At 43.0% G+C, this 22614-nt stretch overlaps 1 protein-coding gene across 2 annotated transcripts in view; it reads right to left on the bottom strand.

Annotated features, from left to right (window-relative positions):
• Nucleotides 1-22614, bottom strand: part of PDE10A (phosphodiesterase 10A) — a 1160934-nt gene that overhangs the window by 492984 nt on the left and 645336 nt on the right. For both annotated transcript variants that reach the window (XM_085612212.1, XM_085612213.1), the window contains exon 9: nt 9149-9207. In XM_085612212.1, the coding sequence (XP_085468338.1) occupies nt 9149-9207 (59 nt within the window). The remainder of the gene's footprint in view (nt 1-9148; nt 9208-22614) is intronic.

Genomic DNA, 22614 nt, shown 5'->3' with positions numbered 1-22614 from the left:
GATATGCAGTGTTCCCTGACCACAGGTAGAGACTGGTGGAAGAAGAGATGTGCTTCCCAAAGGTGTCCAGCCTCTTGGATTTCTTATCAGATGGAGTTGTAGGGAACATGCTTGGGGTGACATTCGCTGTTGAGGCCTGCACACCAGAATCTCAGGAGAGGGGTGCTGGGAAAGAAAGGCGGGTTCTCCTGGGGAGGGACAGCCCAGACAGGCAATCAGTTGTGCACAGAAACCCCTGTGCAAGGTTTTGCCCTGCCCCCCTCCCCCAAGAGCACAACAGTGAGGGCTTCATTAAAGGGGAGCATGAGTTCAGCAAGCCTACCTCAGGGTGAAGCACCTCTGTCAAGACATTGGGCTTGGTCAAGAACTTCAAGAACCTCTGATACCCTGCTCATCACAGTGGCAAAAAAGATACACCTTCCTCCAAAACCTGGTCCAAAGGAGAAATCATGCCATAGTCCGGGGAGGTATCCAGGCTACTGGCGACACCCACCTCCTCATACCAGTTGTTGTATTCGGGATCCTCTAGGGGACCATACACCTTCTCATCTTCCCTTCAGGAGGGTAGGATCTTTCAAGGGGCAGAAGGTCCAGGGGATGTTGAGGACTGGATGACACCAGCATTGACGTTGAGTGGCGCCACCTTGTCGGGGATGATAATAAGCTTGTTGTCAAGCAGCACCGGAAGAGACACAGGGTGGGGTTAGGACATAAAATAGGCCAGTGCATCAAAATAAAAGTGGCGCCCCTTAGTGAATTGGATAGCTTAAAAAGTAGTCCGTGTTAGCAAATTGGGGGCAGGTTTGAACTTGTCAAGACACAAAGTATGGGTGTTTGGGAGGTATGGAAGACTATACGGATTTTAGTTCATATCAAAGTAATTAACAGTTAAACCAGTCCAGCAGACCATAAAACAAGTGCACAGACAGCCCCAAAAAACACGGCCCACACAATGACCTGTCAGACGAGCCTGTGAGCCCGCTAGGCACTGCTTGATGGTAGTGCGGAGTGGCCCTGACACTGGCTTCGCAGTAATGCAAGGTCAGGGCCTGGAATGTCGAAAACGAAAAGCCAAAGAGCTCATTGACTGCTTATTCTTGCAGTTTTTGGTCCTAACGGACTCAGACGAGGTCTTGGACAGGAAGACGATAGAATGTGGAATTGGCTCCAGGAACAGCTTCGAGATCTTTGGCTGGAACGAGAATGGGACTAAGAGCAGTACAGAGCCTACTTTTGCCATGTTGCCAGGCACTTCATGGACTGCCCTCAAATCGTCTTTGGGTGCATCGCCTTGCACTCATTGCAGGTCTTGAAGTCGTGACCCCAGGTGTCAGAGATAAATGGTGGGGAGCTGACACAGACATCTGCCGGTGGGAGTCCCTGCAAGGCTTGAACCCTGAGTCTTTTCACAGGACATGATGTCCTAGCACACTGGGAGCAAAGCTTAAAAAGGCAGACAAAAAATTGGTCAAAAAAAGACAGCGATAGCTTTGCGGATCTGTGCTGTTGCCGTGGATTGAAAGGGACTGATGTCAGCGCGGTGGGGGACACCAACATAATAGGGGTGGGTTGGACTCATGGAGTTTTACTCTGCAGTAGCCTAAAACCTCAGTGAAATTCTGAAGAGTTCCTGTCAGTCATGCTGATTTTTAGCGCTGGGTGCTTGTCCCGCACTTTAAAATCAGTGTGAATGGCACCATGCGGCGTGCCAGAGGCTCAAGTAGATTTTCTACTCAAGCAGCAGCTTTCACAACGCGAGTGGCAATTTCATCAACGTGCCTGGTAGCAACCTGCTGCGACCGCTAGCATTGAGAAATCTCACCGGGAGGTGGTCTAGGGCTGTTTTTTTCTCGCTCGCTAACTTACCCTTTGCGAGTCGCACATGAGGAAAACATTGCCACGCACCAGTTGGCAGAGTTTTGCCAAATGGAGCACAGCGGCCGAAACGCCACGAACTCCGCGGGAGAAGCCGAGTTGACCCCCGACCCCTACAATATAGCCACCACAATGTCACTTCTGATGTGGAACTGAACGAGGTCACCTATCAGCATGCAGAGGTACTGTTCAAGATTTTCCAGATCCAGTCTGATGCCTGGGGATTATTACAAGGTGAAGAATCTGCAGCTAGAATTCTCTATCCGAAAACCATTCTTAGTCCAGAAAGGCATTAAAACATAGCGTCCTTTAACATTATAAACACAAGAGTGTAAGCTATGCAAATAAACTGATAAATTGTTAGACGAAACGCATTGGCTACTGTGTTGATCATTCATTGGCGCACTGTTTATAAGAAGAAAATGAAGACTGACTGAACAAAGAAACTCTTCTCACATGCATTAATTATATGCTAAGTGCCGATGCACCATGAACGTTAATGTTGTGAATAGAATGAATACTTACGTTGAACTTTAAATGCTTCTTGACACAACCACACATTGAGTGCTAAACCATTGATAATCAACTGGTGGGTAGGTATGTATGGCTGCATCTGCCCTCACGCACTCTGCAACACAAAGTGCTGCACCATATGTGTAACATGGCTCTAAAGCTCATGCACCTCAACCACATCTCACATACATATTTCCATTCATACGTTTTGCAAAGGGCACCAACGTACTGATACAATACTGAGGGCTTCACTGCTTTATTAGTGGTAATGAAGAGCTGTACAAATGCAACAATACTATACAATAAATACATTGACATCCACAGCCCCCTGCTAAAGAACTCCAGTAGAGAGACCCAGTCTCTGCTCTGCTTTCTACTGAGCTGCAGATCCACCAGTACAGGGATTCTGTACTGAAATCACAATCCGCTCCACTGAGGCATCTCAGTCATGACCTGCACAAATCACACAGCATGTCCCATGACACAGCCCAGCTGAACTTAGCACGGTACCAGGAGAGGCAACTTCCTGAGGCTCACATACAGCATTTGTTCCATCTTTTATACAGATACACATGTTCCTGTGACTTGGTTAGATAACATTGCTAATATTTCTGAACAAAAGATTTATTTTAAAACACCCATATTTCCTAGCTGCTACGTGTTTCAAGAGATCAAGACGAAATGTAACACTTGCCCCGCTCTTCAGTGAAATCTAATCCTCCTCTCAAGAGAGAAGGACTTTTCGGATTAATAAGTAACTGAAATTTACAGAGCATTTTTCTATAAATAATCCATAACGGAAATTGCCACTCCTTGCAACACATCTTAGTCCTAAACCTTAGAGATTTGCCAGTCAAGATAAGAGAGATTTTCTATACTAAAGGCTTCAGTGTAATTCTTACAATATTTACAGCAAAGATAAGGTTAAGCGAGTTTAAAACATATACTAATTTAAAAGCACAATGTATGCCATAAACAAGATAAAATATATATATGTATGCCTTGCCAGTGAAAATAAATGTGGCTCCATAACACGTTGTTTGGAACACGTGTACTAGTAAAGATTCACAGATTTATTTTTACGGCTTGAGAAGACACTGCGTAAATCCTCAAAAAGTCCATTCTAAAATCACATTACAGAAGAAAACTGGAACTATACTCGCAGAGCCTAGTTATTGTGATTTGATTTTCTTCTTAATGCACAGATTTAGCCAGCTGTTCTGGTTTACCATCTTTGTTTGGAACTACTGCACATAAACAACAAGCCATAAACCATACATGCCATTCCGCTGAATACACAATGCAATGTATTACCACTGTGGAAGAAGGGGTATCCTGACCCACTTGAGTTCACCCATGGTCATGGCTCTTCTCCACACTTCGTAATAAAGAGCAGATTAGCCGCTCAGTAGCTTCATATATTTTACTTATCCATGAAAGCGGTTTCTAATTAAGAGCAAATGATCAGCCACAGCCATCACTGAATAGCATGTCCCACTGTATGAATTTGTGTGTAAATACAGTGAATGTGATATTGCTTACTTGAAAAGCTATTTGTTTAATTTGAAACAGACATTAATATAACCAATCTGCTACTTAATTCTAGGTGGGAGATGAGATATATATCTTGAATTTCCTTTGGCAAATTCGATTCTAGAAAGGATTTCCTGATCCCTTAAAAGTTTTAGGTCAAAACGCAAGAGATTTTTCTTTCACAAGTACAAGTATTGCTAACATTAAACACATATTGCTAAAACAACTGGAAATAAAGAAGTACAGGCTAAAATATGGAGAAAATATCATAAGGAACAATGTAGTTTTCAACAAAAATGTACACTATCATTTTTGGGTAAAATATGTTAGTATTAAAATGTGTGTATTTAGAGGTAAAAGATAAAAGGAGAAAGTGGATTTCTCAAATTAGTTGGTGTAAAGACACTACATTTCTAATTTTAAATCCAGTAAAGAAATTTGGAAACGATGGAATTCTACAGCGGGACTGCTATAGTATACATTTTTTCCTGACGGATCAATAAAATGGCCTTCTAACTTGTAAAGTGTATGTATTGACTCCGAACGACGCCATTTCAATGAAAATGTTGTTCTTGCATAAGTACGGGCAAGAACATTGGGTTCAAAGTTAAAAGGTGTAGGGAGTATGGAAACAACTAGCTCAAATGAAGCCTTAACCAGAATTCCAGAGTCATTTATTTGCTTTAACAATGTCCATAGCCCAGGAGCAGATCAGGATGAAATGTGTCTTTATCATCAATTGCTGGCACCAACAACACAATTTTATCATGATCTGTGCAAGACTGAGATCTTTTTGGCGGGGTATTTAAAGATACGGAATTGGGAAGATTTAAATTAACATCACTTGCCCCAAAAGAAGCTGTCTTTTTTTCATAAAATCCTCCTTCGATACTCCTTATCTACATGAACACATGGGAAACATTGAACCTCACATTTATACCTAAAACAAGCACTGGCAAAGCTAACAGGCCTGGCATTGGCTGACACCATTTTTGCATGGTTAATACTTGCTTTGTCACAGTTTTTGAAAAACTTATTTTTGTGGAAGTCGCTAGGCCCTCCTCATTAATATGAAAAAAGTGCTGTGAACATACTTTTAATGCACACTCTGATTGTATGATCTGAAGACTATGCAATAGCAAGGTAGTCTGTAATTCGCCTTAAACACGTGGTCACTTTGTAATCAAAGGGATTGCTCGCCTGTGATCAAGGCTCTTCACAAACCAAAACGGATCAGGATTGAAAGCCAGCTGCTGCGCTTTATGTGGAATAAAGCACCTGATATTACTTAAAGTTTGGCGTGCAGCGTACATCTTTTGGATAAGAAGTGTGTTGACACACACACACACACACACACACACACACAAACACACCCACACGCACGCACACACAGGCACACCCCCCCTCCCCCCCTTTGAAGAAGTGGTCTGTTTGTGATGTTTTACACGTCTGCCACGAGCGCGTTTAGAGTACCCGTCCTGCAAGAGTCCGGGGCTTTGCTGGCAACGTGGCTGTTTTCTCCAAACGATTGGATGGCTCAGGACCGCCTCGAGATCGGACCAAGCAAGCCGCTGCCAGAAGGAAGTCCATGACTGCACAGAGAAGCATGATGACTTCATTAACGTTTCACAGCCCGGTTTGACCTCTGCAAATGGGGGGGGGGGGGGAAGGACGTTGGGGACCCAAGGGATTTCAGGACACTTTACCTACGGGGTTCACCTGCTACACAAGGGTCCCCCTCTTTTGCTAGGCACAACAGCACTCATTGTGAGCATTATTTGGCCCCGCTGTGAATGCTTACCGGATTATGCTGAATGTTGGGAACTGTAGTCAAAAATGCCAAACTGCAGCTCCAACCAATGGAGTGGGGCCAGCTGAACTCCCACCAATTGGGAGGGCCGTAGGAGGTTCAAAGGAGGGTGGAGGTGGAACCCTGGTGCCAGCGGCATCTGACAAAGGCACACAACACCAAAATGCATTATGCCATAAAGCTGCGATTAAATGGATTCTCAGAAGCTCCCCGCTGTGTCCTCAGATTGCTTTGAATAAGTGGTCTGTTTGTGTGATATATATATATATCAATAAAGAAGCAAAGGTTTATTTTTAGCTATAGTTCGGAAAAGGTAATTTATTTCTATACAAAACCAACTTAAACTACACAAACGTTACAAATTTTAAAGTTAAAGTTATAACTTAAAGTTATAATTTGCACTCCATTCAAATCTTACTAAAACCTGCACACCTCTGTAAGGTGTTATCAACTTGCTAGCCAGACTAAAGTAACTAGAACTTTGACTTCCCCAAGCACTGTTTATACCCTTTCATATCACTTATAGCAAGTTAAATCATAGCATTTGTAACAACAGTCATTCCCCCTCAAATTATAATTTATGAGAAGACTGTGCATGGTAGAGGGCAGAATATTAGTTAATTTAGTCTGGCTATCGATTTGAAAACACACTGTACAGATGTGCATGAGTAAAAGTGAGGGTGCAAATTATAACTAAGTTATAACTATAATTTTATAACTTTGAAGGTTTGTGTCGTTTAAGTCTGTTTTATATAGAATAATAAATTATGTTTTCCTAACTGCAATTAATCTTAAACCTTTTTTTAAATTAATATTGTATGTTTTTTAAAAATTGTTTCTAATAATAATGTTGCTTATTATAGTATGAATTCTTTTAAATTGTTGTTTTGGTACCACGGTATGTACTAGATTCTTTTGAAAAAGTACTACAGTACATTGTAAACGTATTAAAAAATAAAAGTTGCAGGATGCTAATTTTTTAGGGGCTTTGGGTGGATAGTTAAGTAATAATTAATTATTAAAGTTTAATTACTTAATTTATTGTAAATATGCAAGGTATGGAATAGTTATGATTTGTAGTTATGTTTTAGGTGAGGGCTGCAAGGTGTGTAAGTGAACAGGGTGGGACATTAATTGTATAACAATTATGTATGTATTGATACTTTTTTATTTTATAGTAATTATTAATTGTTTTTAGTTTTTTAATACTATATATATTTAATGTTAATTAGTAATTGTTTTATTAAGAGTTTAATATTTTGTTTTCGCTCATAGGGTTACTCATTTATGTAATGTGTTTGAAGTGAAGTATTTTCTCTACCCTTCCTTAGACTACAGTAGGGATAGTAAAATTAACCTCTTCGCAGTTCAAAACCTTCCCTTGTGTTGCGCTGTTTGGAGTGGGAATAGTACATTTCACTTCTCCAAAATCCAATGCTTTCCCTACTAATGCAGGGACTGGAGTGAGGATAGTAAATGTTACCCCTCCAAAGTCCAACACTTTCCATACTGTTGCACGGTTTGAAAAGGGAATATTGAATTTTACCTCTCCTTACTATTGCACAGACTGGATTGGGAATAATACATTTTACCCCTCCAACACTTTCCCCACTGTTGCACTGACTGGGGTGGCAATAGTAAGTTTTACCCCTCCGAAATCCAATGCTTTCCCTACTGTTGGCTTGTTTGGAGTGAAATACTACATTTAACCCCTCCAAGGTTGAACACCTTCCCTACTGTTGTGTTGTTTTGAGTGGGAATAGTAAATTGTACCCCTCAGAAATCTAACACTTTCCCTACTGTTGTGCTGTTTGTAGTATAGTACATTTTACACCTCTGAAATCCAACGCTTTCCCTATTCTTGCATTATTTGGAGTGGGAATAGTAGATTTAACCCCACGAAAGACCAACACTTTCCAACTGTTGCGTAGACTGAAATGAGAATAGAAAATTTCACCTCTTCAAAGTTCAGCGCTTTCCCTATTGTTATCTAGACTTCAGTGGGAATAGTGAATATGAATCAATAAAAATACTTTGCCCTAATTCTTCAGACTTTTTCTAAAGTGCCTCATTTCTTCCTATACATTACAAAAATAGTAATAAGCTATATTTCAGGTTAAAACAAAGAAAGTGTAGTCTAAACAATATGTCTGTTTTGTATTTTGCAAGGGATTGAATTAACCAATAATAATGTCTTTTGTCAGCGCCATGTACCATAGTATACTACAAAGGTACAGCAGCCCAATATATCACTAAGATTTACTCCCTCATTACTTAACAACTGAAAACAAAAGTCAGATGAAATAAAAAAAAAAACAAAGGACCCTTTCCACATCATAATCTATATTCTTGTCGAATTTCATGTAAATCCAGTCAGACATTTTGTCGGTTCTTCTGTTTAAAGTGTCTATGGAAAATGCAATGGTGGAAAAACCCATTTTAGGAGGCCCCCTATTTTTGCACCATCTTAACTAATCACTAAAAAACTTTGCATCATCAGCCAATGTAGAAAAATTAATAGGCTGGCAAAGTATCCTGGAGATTCATCAAACAGTACCAAAGTTAATAGTAAGCAAAATTCCTTTCTCTGGAAATCTTAACTATAACTACTGAATGTCTACCTTCACTCTGTAATATAAGTAATTTTAGTAAAATCGAAAGGTCTTGGCTAACGTCAGACCTAAAATGTCTTGCCTACAAGGGTTCTAACATTGTCTTCTCAAGTTTATGTGATTTAAGATTGTGTTATTCATCAAAAGAACACTGGAGAGGCTATCCCCCATTTTCAAAATGAACAGATGATGGACGGAATGCTGAACAAATCAAACATTCATCCCCAGTCCCAAATCTGGGTTAAACCCACCGTTCTTTTGTTTGCCACGCCATTCCAGTTTGGACCCAGCCATATGCAAATCAGTCATGACCCTGCTTCCCATGGGTCAGTCCACTCTGAACTGCCAGGCCAGGTCCTCACTGGAGCGGAAACCGGCATTCTGGGATCGGTTTCAGGGTATCACCCCACATCAGCCAGGCTAGGTTGAATTCAGTGGCATAGCGAGCATGGAACCCTTTTCTGGGCATACCCTTTCCACTTAGGGTGACATATGCAAAATTATTACGGTCCAGGTAGAACCTGGCCTGGCAGTTCAGGCTGGACATTAAGAAACCTACAAGTGATAAAGCCGTAATTTTCTGCAACCAGCCTTTACAAGTTGTTTACTTGTTGAAGGTCGAAGTATAGCAAACAGAATCTGCAAATAACATACATCTGTACTTCTGCCTGCTCAACACACATAAAAAACAAATAATGCTTTGACATTATCAGCATCTTCCACATCAGTAGCCAGGAAATGTCTGCCACTGAACAATCAATCAGTTTAAGTACAACCATTTGATGCCATAACGAAAAACACTTACTTTGATACATCAAGAAGGAAGTCATTCAACTCAGTCTGTTTCGCAAGGCCCCTGCAGACCTAAAATACAATGAAAACAGGCATAATTTTAGAAGACAATAAGTACTGCTTACCTCTTATATGAATAAACACCTTATAAGTCTGACATTTATGTTAACAGCTCATATTTATACAGCGAATATAGGAAGATCGTTTCCTAAAGAACTTCAGCTTATTTTCCAAAACATCTTTTACAGTAACCCTGTCCCCACACCCCTAATTTTATTAACCAATTTAAACACTTAAGCATAATTTATTTTCAAATTGAACAATGTAGATTACTTATTTGGATTTATTACCGGTCAGTAAGGTAAACTGGGAAGATGTCAGTCGCTTGTGCATGGCCACTGAAGATCTGAGACCTGACTTATTCTGCCTCCCTACCTATCCACAGGATCCATCTCTATCAAAGGTTTTCAAGAAAGTGCAGAGAATGGTTTTTACACCTTACACATATATGCTGATTAAGGCGGCCACATCGGGCCATAGACTTTAGTAGCAACAACTGTTGGCAGAATTTCCAATCATTGCACCACAATGGTGAGGGGGACTTTTTAGAGCAGTGCTGCATCAACTGCATTGTACTTTACACTAGTGCGCTACTGGTTCCATGATTCACACCCCTCAGAAAATGATGGAAGGGTGTTGCAATGCTGTATCCAAGAGAAGAATTCCAACAGGTAGACTGACTTTTTACTGGATCCTATATGACCCACGTATTAACCCTTAAAACTGATCGATAACTACAGGCTATTGGCTGTCTTGGTGGCTTATGCTGCGAATGCCTGGAGTTTGACTTGAATTACTCCCTGGCTTCTGGACAGCAGACAATGGGACAGATGTAATTAGGAAATCACAAAAAGCTAAGTACAACAGTGTCTTGCACAGTGCAGTATTCGCTATTCCCAATGGGTCGCAAATAGACCCGCCTCATCAATATTCTTGAGGAAGGTCGCAATTTGAGACCCATTGGGAATGGCAACAATCACAAGGAAGGTGGTCTGCTGGAGTCAGCAGACCACCATGACTGTGATCGGTTTTTAAATAAAGGATTTTTTGTTGTAAAGCAGCTTATTTTCCTTCAAGGAATACGAGCTGCATTACAAAAAATAAAAATGAAAAGTTTTCTTTTCATTTTTTAAGAGTAGGCAGTGGTCTGTGGGATGGGGTCCCTTTGGGACCACTTCCCGATTGCGAATTGGTTACCACCTCCTCTACGAAGTCGGTAAATTGTGAATGTCTTGCAACCGCTTTCCAGTCACAAAACATTCATACATACCAGCGCTATTTGGTATTAGGCAGGGACGCCCTAAACACTCCCCTTCCTAATACCAAATCCCAAAAGCAAAATGCGATTCGGTAACCAGTTACTGAGTCGCATTTTGCCTTTTGTAAATGACAAAATGCATTTTACCTGTTGTACATCTGGCCCAGTCTCCCTTAACTAGTTGGGTCTTACTGCAGGACATCCTCAAAGAAGGACAACTTCTGCAAACACCACCGTCTTGAGAGAAGACAACAACCGGTGAGAGTGGTTCACGAAAACAAACAACCTATCCTAGGATCTTAAGTAAAACCCTGAACTCCTCAGTGTTTACTGGCAGTTAGGGCAAGGAGCCAGTCATATCTTGTTCCGGTCCCCCTGTCACCCTAAGAATACTACAACAAATACAACAAACTCTACTAGGGCACAGACAAAACCATGGAGGGACTCTGCAGGGAGGGGGCCAGGGGAGAAGGTAAATCATGCGGCTAACAGATCTAACCTGTAATGAATCTGTTAAGTCTAGGCAACAAAATCACTGTTGATAACTCAAGGGACATAGTGTCTAGTACATTTCTTAAGGTGCCTTATAAGTTGTATCTAGTGGGGCAAATACTATACATCGTAAGTGGATGTATCAGCCACATTAAATGTGTCTGCCCCTCTATGCAGTCAGACCAACTCAGCGGCTCTTTCTGCTGCTAAGCAATTGGGTGCCTGTATAAAAGTACCACTCACAGAGGATACTGCTAGTCACAAACAGCTGACAAAAGAACAAAAGAGGGGAAGTATCTAGGAAAAAAATGGACCTTCCTACAACTCATATACCCTCGACACAGGATAAACCTCAATCTGAACGCACTGAGACTGGCAAAGGTGATCGAGAAAAAAAAAAAGAGGCAAGGTGCTGCTACTAAGAGGGGTGAAATGCCTGATGCAGAGGGAGATAGAGCAATATTGAATAACATTGATAAACTTGACTATGTACATCTCTGTTGCCCAATCCATAAGACTACAGCAAACCCAGCAAATAAATTATGCCTCCTGAGAAAACACCCTAGTCACTGCTTAAGAACTGGAAACTGCCTCACAGATTGTGTGTTTACACTCCTAAGTCACACTAAACCACAGGTAAAGTGTTTCGTCCCATAAAAGGATCAGCCTTATTTGAAGTTCAACAGAGAATTCATGTGGCGAATACTGTACCTACCTGAAAGAAAGGGGAGTACTCCTATAGTACGGTTTATAACGCATTGAGCAATTGGAGGTAAACAAGATGTCACTATCACAGAAAAGGACAGCCTGGAGTACTGAAGAAAACAAGTTACTTACCTGTAACTGTAGTTCTCCAGTATTGGAAGCTTTCATAGATTCACATGCCTGAATCATTCCCCGTCGTCGAGATGGGAGTCCCCGGTATATAAAAAAGCAATGCTTAGATAAGTACAAAACAGAAAAGAGGCCTAGGCCCATTTACATTTTGCAACCCATAACTCTTGTTATGTAAAAGAGACCAAAATTGTCCCTGAACCAATCAGAACCTCTCAGCCTCTAGAACATTCTTGAGAGAACATTTTGCACCTCAGATTTTCGAGCACTTGTGCCAAGATAACTTTTGTGCCAAGGTAACTTTTATGCCAAAAATCCAAAGGTGAGCCTCTCAGGGGAGGAGGGTTGGTCGCATGTGAATCTATGAAAGCTTCCAATACTGGAGAACTACAGTTACAGGTAAGTAACTTGTTTTCTTACTCCAGTTTTGGAGCTTTCATAGATTCACATGCCTGAATCAGAATAGCGAGCAGTAAGAAAAGCCCCCCAACCTTCTAGGGATGCATCGGTGGTAATAACCAGCGGAGCTGGTTCGGTAAGGAAGAAAAGGCCGACTGAGATATTTCATTGTTGGGTCCACCACGCTACTGCTTGAACCATGGCCGGTGTGATTTTTACAATATCGTCGAAGGATCCCTCTGCCTGACGCCATTGTTGATCCAGTTGTTCCTGCAACAGATGCATTTTCAATCGGCAGAAAGGAACGAGGGGGATGCAAGAGGACATCGTTCTTAGTAGTGACTTGTAACGGCGTGCTGAAAGACACTTTCTTTTTGCAAATGCCTGGGATAGAGAGATTAGCCTCTTATCTCTCCATGTAAGGAAACGCTTTGTTTCCTGTGGTGTCCAGAATCGCCCCCAAGAACGTGATGTTCCTTGTAGGATGGAGGGATGACTTCTCCATGTTTAGAGTCGGGCCTAGCTCGGCAAACAAATCTACACATGCCACTGTTGACGACTGAGCCGATGCTCGTGAAGGCGTTTTGATTAACCCGTCATCCAGGTAAGGAAACACCTGGTGTCTTTGTTCCCTTAGAAAAGCCACCACTGGAGCCAGGCATTTTGTGAAAATTCTTGTGGCTGGTTAGCAGCTGAATGGCAGTACCTTGAACTGGTAATGGTCTCCGGCTACAGCAAACCGAAGATACTGCCTGTGGGAAGGGTGAATGGGGATGTGGAAATGCGCATCCTGCAGGTCTAAGGATGTCTCATGATCCTGTGGGTTTAGGAGTAGCAGAATATCTTGGAGGGAAATCATCCGTAAAGATTGCTTTTTGAGATAAGTATTTAGAGTTCTCAGATCCAGAATAGGACGCCATTGAAGAACTTTCTTTCGGATTAGGAAAAAAGGGGAATAAAATCCCCTTCCTCTCTGGGAGATAGGCACCGGTTCTATTGCTCCCTTTCGGAGCATTGTCTGAATCCCCAAGCGCATCGGCTGTAGATGCTTGACCTCTTGACGTGTCAGAGTACAAGTGGGGATTTGAAGGAACTCTAGAGTATGTCTAAATTGTAGTAGATTGAGGACCCATCAGTCCGTAGTTATTTTTTGCCACCGATGAAGATAAGAAATTCTTCCACCCAGGGGAACTTGTGGAGGGGGGGGGATAAATGTAGCCGGATCCTGAAGGTTGTCATTGTCTTTGCGAGTTGTCCTTTCCTTGACTACCTCCTCTTCCTCTAGGGGCAGATTTTGTATAGCCCCTTGCCTGTCGTTGACTGTACTGTTGTCGGTACGGCTGAGAAGATGTAGACTAGGAGGGGTATCTGTTCTGTTGGTATCCCCCTCTATACGAGGTTTGGCCTCTTCCTCTAGCTCCTCGAAAGGGCACCTTCTGGTACTGCAGTGTCGCCAGGGCCTTTGCGGTATCTGTATCCTTCTTGATACTTTGTAGCGCATCATCAACAGGTTTCCCAAACAAGGCTTCCCCATCGAAGGGAAGATCCAAGATCTTATTTTGGACCTCCGGTCTAAAAGCTGTTGCTCTCAGGCATCCTTGACGGCGCAACACCGCCACCCCTCCAAGCGATCTGAAAGCTGTGGTCGCGGAGTCCATCGCGCAATCAATGACTTCAGCCGAAGCCCTTTCTCCCTCCTGAAGGATCTTCCTGACCTCCTGTCTACTATCCTCAGGAATCAGGTCTATGTATGGCATCAGGTCACACCACATCTGCCTATCATATCTGCCCAGAATGGCAAGGGCATTTGCAGCTTTGACCAGAAGAGCAGTGTTGCAGGGTCACAATAAGGGGTCGAAGACCAGGTCTGGTTAATGAGGGCTTTATTTTTCCAAACACGCGTTTTCGCCTAGATGCCAGTCTTTCGGGGGAATATGGGGCGGGATCCGTCTTGAGGCAGGTGTTCCGGGTTCTTTCTAGGTCACTCCACTCTTCCTCCCGGGGCCCAGGTCTTTGCCGTGTTGCACTCTCCGTGATGGTTATGGGGAGATAAAGAAAGGGAGAACGGGTATAAGGGCTCTGTTGATAACGATGTTGGGGTAGGGAAGTGATGGGGCACCGCAACCTGTGACACACACTACTAAACAACAGTGAGGGTGTTCAGGGTAGGGAGCAAGCGGGAAGAATCGCGAGAATCCCGGTTCTTATGTGTTTGAGCTATCCCTCCTCCCCATCCATCCTGTGAATTGCTCCCGTAGCTGGCACACCCTGGGCTCCAGATGGTTCTGCCACATGGCTCGCACTATTCTCCTCCGGTTCGCTTCTTCCGTAGCTCACGACTCTCTCACTCGGAACTCCTTCCTCCACTACGGTGTCGACACACCCACTTCCGTGAACCTCCGCTCCTTATTGTACTGAACACGGTGACGTCATCTGGGGATGGAGTCTCGTCATCAGGGAATCCCCAGTTAAATGAGCCGTCTCGATGATCCTCAGTATTGTCCAACAGGGGGAGGGTCGGGGAGCTCCAATCATCCTGCTGAGGAGAAACAAGAGGGGGAGAGAGTGGCGTTGCAGTCCACCAGTTCATATCACTCTCACTGTCCACCCTCGTCGATACCACCTTGTTACAAGCAGACATGGAAGAAAACCTTTTTCCTGCATTATTCAAGCGTCTACCCTCTCTGTCAGGAGGCGTTGTAATAAGAGCTGATGGATTTTTGGACTTCTGCTGAGCAGCCTGGGTTATGAGAGAGTCCGGTTTGGCCCACTAAACAAGCTGGAGCATCCATAGGAGCTTTATTCTTCTTCTTCAGTCTGGCGAGCACCGGTGTGATCGACACCGGTGTCTTCATGACCTTAAGGCTTTCCTCCCAAACATGGCTAACAATCGGGATAGCACAAACTGATTTCCGGTATGGCTCCTTGAAATCATACAAGAAACACTCTGTTTGGGTAGTTATCATTGGAAGTTCAAATCTCTTCGCCGCCCTTTCCATCAAATTATGGAAACCACCGATGTCCTCAGGCGGGGAGTCAATTGGCACTGGAGAGTGAGAAGAAGGCGAAGGAATAAGGTAATCATCCCATTCCTTGTTACAGTCCGTTATCTCTCCCTCCACTTTGTCATCATCCGTGGTGACTGGATCCTGTTGAGGCATTGGTTGAGGTGATCTTCTCAAGGGCTCTGGCAGTAACTCTCTATTTCTAACAGGAGTATCTGGAATGGAGCGTACTCCTCCTCTGAATCCAGCTCCTCCAGCAGATGTGATGGTACCAGAGGCGTAATCTTACTCGGTGAGGTGATTTCCCGTGTAATTCTCCTCTTCCTGGCCACTTCCAATTTTTCTGGAGTTTTTTTCCTCGTCAACGAGCCCGTCGATGACACCGTCATCATCACTGCCATCGTCGTCGATGCCGCCATCAACGGCAGCGCCTTATCCGTCGACGACACCGTCGTCGTTGTAGTCGTCGACGATCCCGCCGTCGGAGCAGTCGTCGTCGACGATACCGGTGTTGAAACCGTCGTCGATAGTGACATCGTCGACAGAGTCAGTCACAGGTGGCAAAGGCTTCTTTGGGACTATCCTTACCTCAATCTTCGTCGTCGACAAAGTTTTCTTCGTCGACAATTCCGTCCACGATGCAGAAATCATAGATTTTACCTCAGGAGGCATTGAGGAAGGTTTCTTGAAGGATTGTTTGACCCAAGGGGGTGATTTAGATGGCTCAGAACCAGACTTTTTTTTACAGTCTTATCCCACGAAGCATATCCCTTACTCTCCTTTTCTCTATGCTGAGATTTTGAGGGACTATGCCCAGTAGACCCATGAGTGGTCTTTTTGAGGGCCCTCTCAGGACGCTCTTCTGAGGTATGAGTATGAGGTGATTTCTTCCTCTTTTGAGACCTCCTAGATGAAGAAGAGGATGCCTCATCGCTATCACTGGAGATAACCTGCTTTCTGGCCTTAAGCTTTTGAAGCCATATTAAAAGGCGTCCCTCAAGTTTTACTTGAAAAGGTACGACATACCTTACAGTCTTTCGCTTGATGGTCCGGGTAAAGACAGTAGATGCAGTCAGAATAAGGGTTATCAGTGTAGAGCCTCTTCTTGGAACAAGTGGCACAGGCTCTAAACAAACGTTTTTTATCTTTTCCAGACATTCTCAGGTAGAATGAATTAGTAGTCAGCAATGACGATGATATCAGCAGATGAAATACACTGGGAAAAACTCAGAATCTTAAGTAGCAAGAGAAAGTTTGAGCAGAGCTCAAAGGAGACTCCCTAGCACAACGTGCGGTATAAAATCTAAGGGGCAAACGGTTCTCTCAGGAGTGTTCTAAAAGGTGAGAGGTTCCGATTGATTCAGGGACAATTTTGGTCTCTTTTAGATAACGAGTTATGGGCTGCAAAATGGAAATGGGCCTAGGCCTCTGTTTTGTACTTGTCCAAGCATTGCTTTTTTTATATACCGGGGACTCCCATCTCGATGACGGGGAATGATTCAGGCATGTGAATCTATGAAAGCTCCAATACTGGAGTAATTTTGCTTCCATGGTTTGACAATGGAGATACTTAAGATTAGCCCAGTATCACTAGGAGAGTATCAGCTGAAAATGGTCATACTTCTGAGATATACAAGATGTACCCTTCTGCACTGACACTCTTATTTGCAAATGTCTTTAATTCGTCTATAAGCAAAGTTATCACACCCCACATCTTGAAATAACATTAAGAGTTACGTTTCCAAAGAAAGACAAAACCAATTTGACATGGCTTATACTATCCAGTGCCATAGTAAATTCCACTGATATCGGATGATGTAAATCAAATTCTCTAAAATAGTGTTATTGTACCTGGCCCCATGATTAAACCTTAGTGTCAAAATGGAATTACAGTTTCATTCACTGCACAAACTAATTAAGCAGTTATGCTCTTGATTTTCCTGAGGTCAAGCATTTATTTCAATGGTTTATTGAGACACAGAAAAGGTTTTTGATGTAGCTCTAGACTCTTCTTCAGTTGTGGTGTATCAGGCATATAAACTGTAATGTATGCGTAATGTACATGGCACAAGTAGCCATTTCTTACTCTATGGGAACCAATCTTACAGTACCAGGATAGAGCATACCATGTTGGGGAGTCCGCATTCTTCACTTGTTTGCTCTAATACTTGAAGGAGTTTTTTTGCTTGGTTACTTAATCAAGTCAGGCCATCGCCTAAATGCGGGCAAGAGACTTATTAGGACCCCCTGGGACACATTGATATTCTCGGATCGACCCTGCAAACTACATACTTAGCGGTTGTTATATCGACGCAAATGGGGAATATTTTTTTAAGGTGCTAATTATAGCCCCTCCAGAAACAACATGCAACAATCATGAATTAATGGAACCATCCCATATTGATCACTGCAACATCGCTAAAATCGTGATATCACCAACATATCAGTATTGTTATCAGCTGTATTTTCCCCTCACATATTCATTAGAAGGTTGTAATCAATAATAGGTGCTTTTATCTGGGGCTACCGCTAGGGGCAGACAGGTATCTTAGTTTGCCACTGGCAACTAGTGGATGGACCTTACTTAAACTTAAGTTACCCTGCAATTCTTTTTGCCAACGAATGCTTACGTTGACAGGAGCAGCAGCTGAACAGCCGCCATTTTATCATTTATTTAGATGATGTTTGCTTTCTCTGCCATTATATTGAGCACTCACCATGGTGAGACTTAAAACACTGTGGGCCACGGTTATAGTATTAACAAATGTTGCTTGGAGTTTGGTATTTCTGCATCTCCAAGGACATTCCCCTCAGGTTAATTGTTTACTTCCAACTGTACTTCTAGAGAATGGTCCTAGTGTCTTGAAGAAAGCATGGCTGCTTTACTTCCAGCAGCTAATTAGTAAAGGATAGTGAGAACATATGGGAAGTTAACTCTGCCAAAACTTTATTTTATGTATACTTGCAAGTTCTTGACTGCTTCGTTAAAATGGCATAATAGAGGACTTTAGCCAAAGACATCGATACTAAAATTGATATGGACAATCAGATCACTGCTTGATTATGGGCTATTGTATAACTTGTATGCCTCACTACTTCCACATGATTTGAATATACAGCCTGCGAAGAGAAAGACTTTAAAATAAGCCCCAAGTGAGGATATGTTACAGAATGTCTCAATGTACTCACTTCTGTACAGAAGCCACTGATGACTTGCACTTAATAGCCACATGTTTCCTTCTTGGTGAATATTGGACACAGAATGTCCCTATATGAAACCGGGTTACTGGTTGAGGGGGGTGAAACCCTACTCAAGCAGCCACCATAATTTCTGAAAGAGTGAAGTTACAAGCATCTCCAAATTAACCTGTTCTTAACCCGCTGGTAGCTTGGCACAAAATTAGTCAGGCTTAACTTAGAAGCAATGTGTAAAGTATTTATGGAGCACTTCAAAACAAAATAATGTAAAAACATCACGCAAGAAAATCACACACCAATTTCGGAAAAAAAAGAGGGCTCAAGCAGGTCAAGACAGAAGGTCAGCTGGGCAAATGCAAGGAGGCCACTGGAGCATTTTATGTTCTTATATCTCGAGACAGGAGGTCAGTCAGCTGACCCTTGGAGTCACCTCAGCCTGGGTTGAAGGGTGCAGATCCAGTTTTCCTTCTCAGCCAGCAGGGCTACAGAGTAGCAGACTTTCTGGAAGCAGAGCAGCACAACAATCCTTCTGTAGTATTCACAGGTTCAGAGGTGTACTGAAGAGTTTGGTCTGACGTTCCAATATTTATACTTAGCGCCAGCTTTGAAGTAGGAAAAGGCTCTTTGGGTTTCCACTCCAGAGGTGTCTGAAATGTCCCTGCCCTGGACCCAGTTTGTTTAATGGCACAAAAGACTAGCGTCAAACCCTTTGTGTGTGTGCTGAGGCAGAGCCTTTGTGATTGCAAGTATGGTAGGTGATTGCTCCGTCCCCTATCAAGCAGGACACACACATTCATGCATTAACACTCGAGAGCGCGCGCGCGCACACACATCTACTCCCACCACAGTCATAATTAAACATTCAAACATACATGCACCAATCATCAATATAAATAACAAATGAAAATCACTTTTGCAGCTCTGCCTCGGCGGTCCCAGGAGGGTTTGGACTGCTACCTTCCTTCATTGGCCAATAAGGGAAGGCAGCAGTAACATCATCGTCAGAGGGTGGGATTGGGTCAGTGCTCCTGACCCCACCCCGCTCTGTGACAAAGTGTCACAGATTTACACTCGACCCTGGGAGTTTCATGGCTTAAAACTGGTGGCAATGCGAGGCAATGAGTGACGCTACCCCTCGTCACCAAGGGAGAGGGTGGCCTCAAGGACCTTTGCTGAGCTGAGGAGGTCACGCCCACAGGAGCTGACACATCATCAGCCCAGCAAAGCTCAGCTCATGCAGCCAGGAGCCAGCATATTTAGCGCATGTCTAGCTCCAGGCTTCCTGACCTGAAAATGAAGAGTGTCCGTCAGGCCTTCCTTTGCTCAGCCTGACAGAGACTATTCTTAAGGCGCAAAAGATGAGGGGGCGTGGCCCCTCAGCCCCAATATACCTGCTGCAGCTACTATCAAGTCAGAACTGGCCCATCCTGCCAACATCTATTCCCCCTTTGTCTCACAGTCTGAGAGCAAAATACAAAGACCAACAGTCAGGTACACCTAGTCATGTGACCCAGGATACAGGCACCAAATAGTGGGACAAGAAAACGGCAAATTTATAAATGTGGCATTTTCAGATATGTGACTAAAAATCCAACTTTTCCATTAAAGAGGGTTTTAAACTACAATTCTTTTGACACCAAACTCAAGATTCCTACCTGCTCCCAATTGCAAGTTATCACTTAGTAAATGTAATAAGGTGACCCAATGTTATCATACGGGAGAGGTAGGCCATGCAGTAGTAAAAAAACAAAGTTAAGAGTTTTTCAATATCACAACACGTAACAGTTAAAATTACATGTCCAACTTTAAATACGCTACACCTTGTCCTATGGGCTATTTAGGGCCAACCCTAGGGCTGCCATAAATGTATTAAAAAGGAAGGTTTAAGCCTGGCAAAAGGTTTATTTTGCCAGGTCAAAATGGCAGTTTAAAACGGCACACACAGGGCTACTTAATTGGGTGGCACAATGAGTGCTACAGGCCCACAAGTAGCATTTAATTTATAGGCCAAGGGTACATGCAAGTACCACTTTACTAGGGACATATAAGTAAATTAAATGTGCCAGTTAGGCGTAAGCCAATGTTACCATAAAGAAGTGAGCAGATGCAATTTAGCACTGGTGTTAAGAGTAACAAAAATGAGATCAGCAATAATGCAGGAGTAAGGCAAACAGTTTTGTAGAAGACCACCCTAAGGCTGAGAGGTTTAACAATCCAGTTCCAGTAACAGCCATGCACATAATATGAATATTCATCAAAACACATCAAAAGTATATTCAAATTACATGTTACTATGTTGGGCTTGCTTGGAAATGAAAAACAGCATACATCAGCTTCTTTGTGGCATCACTGCTGGTCTCGCTATTTGACATTAGGATATGGTTGAGAGACGCCACCGAGAACCAAAAGTATAATACTTGGTGTTGGAAATATGCCCTTTCTGAAGGGTAATCCAGAAGTATTTTGGTCCTTTGTGCGGAATCGAATTTTGGTGACTATAGCTCTCTGTACACTTTACCCAAGATAAACAGCAGTAACGTGCTTGAGATCCTCCTAACACAATGAAATTGGTACACCCAGATTGGCATTTTTAACTAACCTACAAGTCCTTAGTACATGGTAACCACAGGGTACCCAGGGCCTGTAAGTTAAATGTCACCAGTGGGCTGCAGCACACATTATGCCACCCAGTGTAGCGACAATAAAAACATAACTGCAGGGCTGCACCAGTAGCCTGGCTGTGTAGGTTTAAACTACTAATTTGATCTGTCAAAGTAATCCCTTTTGACAGCCCTAAAATCCCACTTGTAAATATTTATAAGACATCATAAAGGCAGTGGTCCATGGTATTTAGAAACAGTATGTGTAAAGGTTGAATATTAAATATGTCCTTACAGTGAAAAGGCCCTAAAAGCCATTTTCACTATAGCAGGAATAGGTGTCCCATAGGAAGGCACTGGGATACAATTTGAAGTTCAATAAAATGTTTAATAGATGTTACCTCCACCTGGGAAACAGCTAGATAAATATTTCAAGGACACTTTTTAACAGTTAAACAAAATTCAACTTAACGGTATAGTAGAATGTTGCCTATTATAGAAAGGAATATGCTACTTACCAGTATGCATCTGTTCTTGGCATGTAGAGCTGCAGAGTTGTACACTTAGCATAGATCGCCATCTGGTGTTGGGCCCGGATGTTTGCAGTTTGTTTTTGTTCTTTGGACAGTCTTTGGAAGTCACGAGTTGGGTGACTCCTCCTTCGGTCCGTACTGCGCATGGGCTTCGGCTCCATCCTCAGATTGTTTTTTGCCAACAGGGAAATGATGGAGCGTAGTAATAACAGTGAGAAACCCATGTGTGTTGTATCTAATTAAGATGTACTGGAACGGATACAGGTAGCCGGGGAGGCGGGTGGGCGTGTACAACTCTGCAGCTCTACATGCCAAGAACAGATGTATACTGGTAAGTAGCATATTCCGTTCGAGGCATATGAGCTGCAGATTGTACACTTAGCATAGATTATATAGCAGTACCCAACCTTAGCGGCGACCACCGGTATCCGTTGCAGTGGTTTGAAAAAGTGTCTTTAGTACAGCCTGGCCCACACTAGCTTGCTGCTTGGAATGCACATCTACACAGTAATGTTTTGTGAAGGTGTGCGGTGTTGACCATGTGGCTGCTTTGCAGATGTCATCTAAGGGTATGTTCCCTAGAAAAGCCATAGAAGCCCCTAACTTTCTGGTAGAGTGGGCTTTAGGTGGAACAGATAATGTTCTTTTTGCCTTTTGATAGCAAATTTGTATGCACTTTACAATCCACCTAGCTATCCCTGATTTAGAGATGGGGTTGCCTTTATGTGGTGGAGAGAAGGAGACGAACAATTGTTTAGTCTTCCTGAAAGGTTGCGTTCTCTGTATGTAGTACAGCAAAGCCCTCTTAACATCAAGTGTGTGTAAAGCCCTTTCTGCAACAGATTGAGGTTGCGAGAAGAAGACCGGTAATTCCACCGATTGATTGAGATGGAAGGGGGAAATGACCTTGGGCAGAAACTTCGGATTTGTGCGAAGTATGACTTTGCTGTGATGTATTTGTAGGAAGGGTTCCTGTATAGTGAACGCTTGTATTTCACCAACCCTTCTAAGGGAAGTGATAGCTACGAGAAAAGCTGTTTTCCAGGTGAGAAACTGTAGCTCACATTTATGCATTGGTTCGAAGGGCGGACCCATTAGCC

Source organism: Triturus cristatus, chromosome 6, assembly GCF_964204655.1.
Source record: "Triturus cristatus chromosome 6, aTriCri1.1, whole genome shotgun sequence".
Taxonomy (NCBI): Eukaryota; Metazoa; Chordata; class Amphibia; order Caudata; family Salamandridae; genus Triturus; species Triturus cristatus.
The sequence above is the reverse complement of the archived record's forward strand: the minus strand, read 5'-3'. Positions and strand labels throughout refer to the sequence as shown.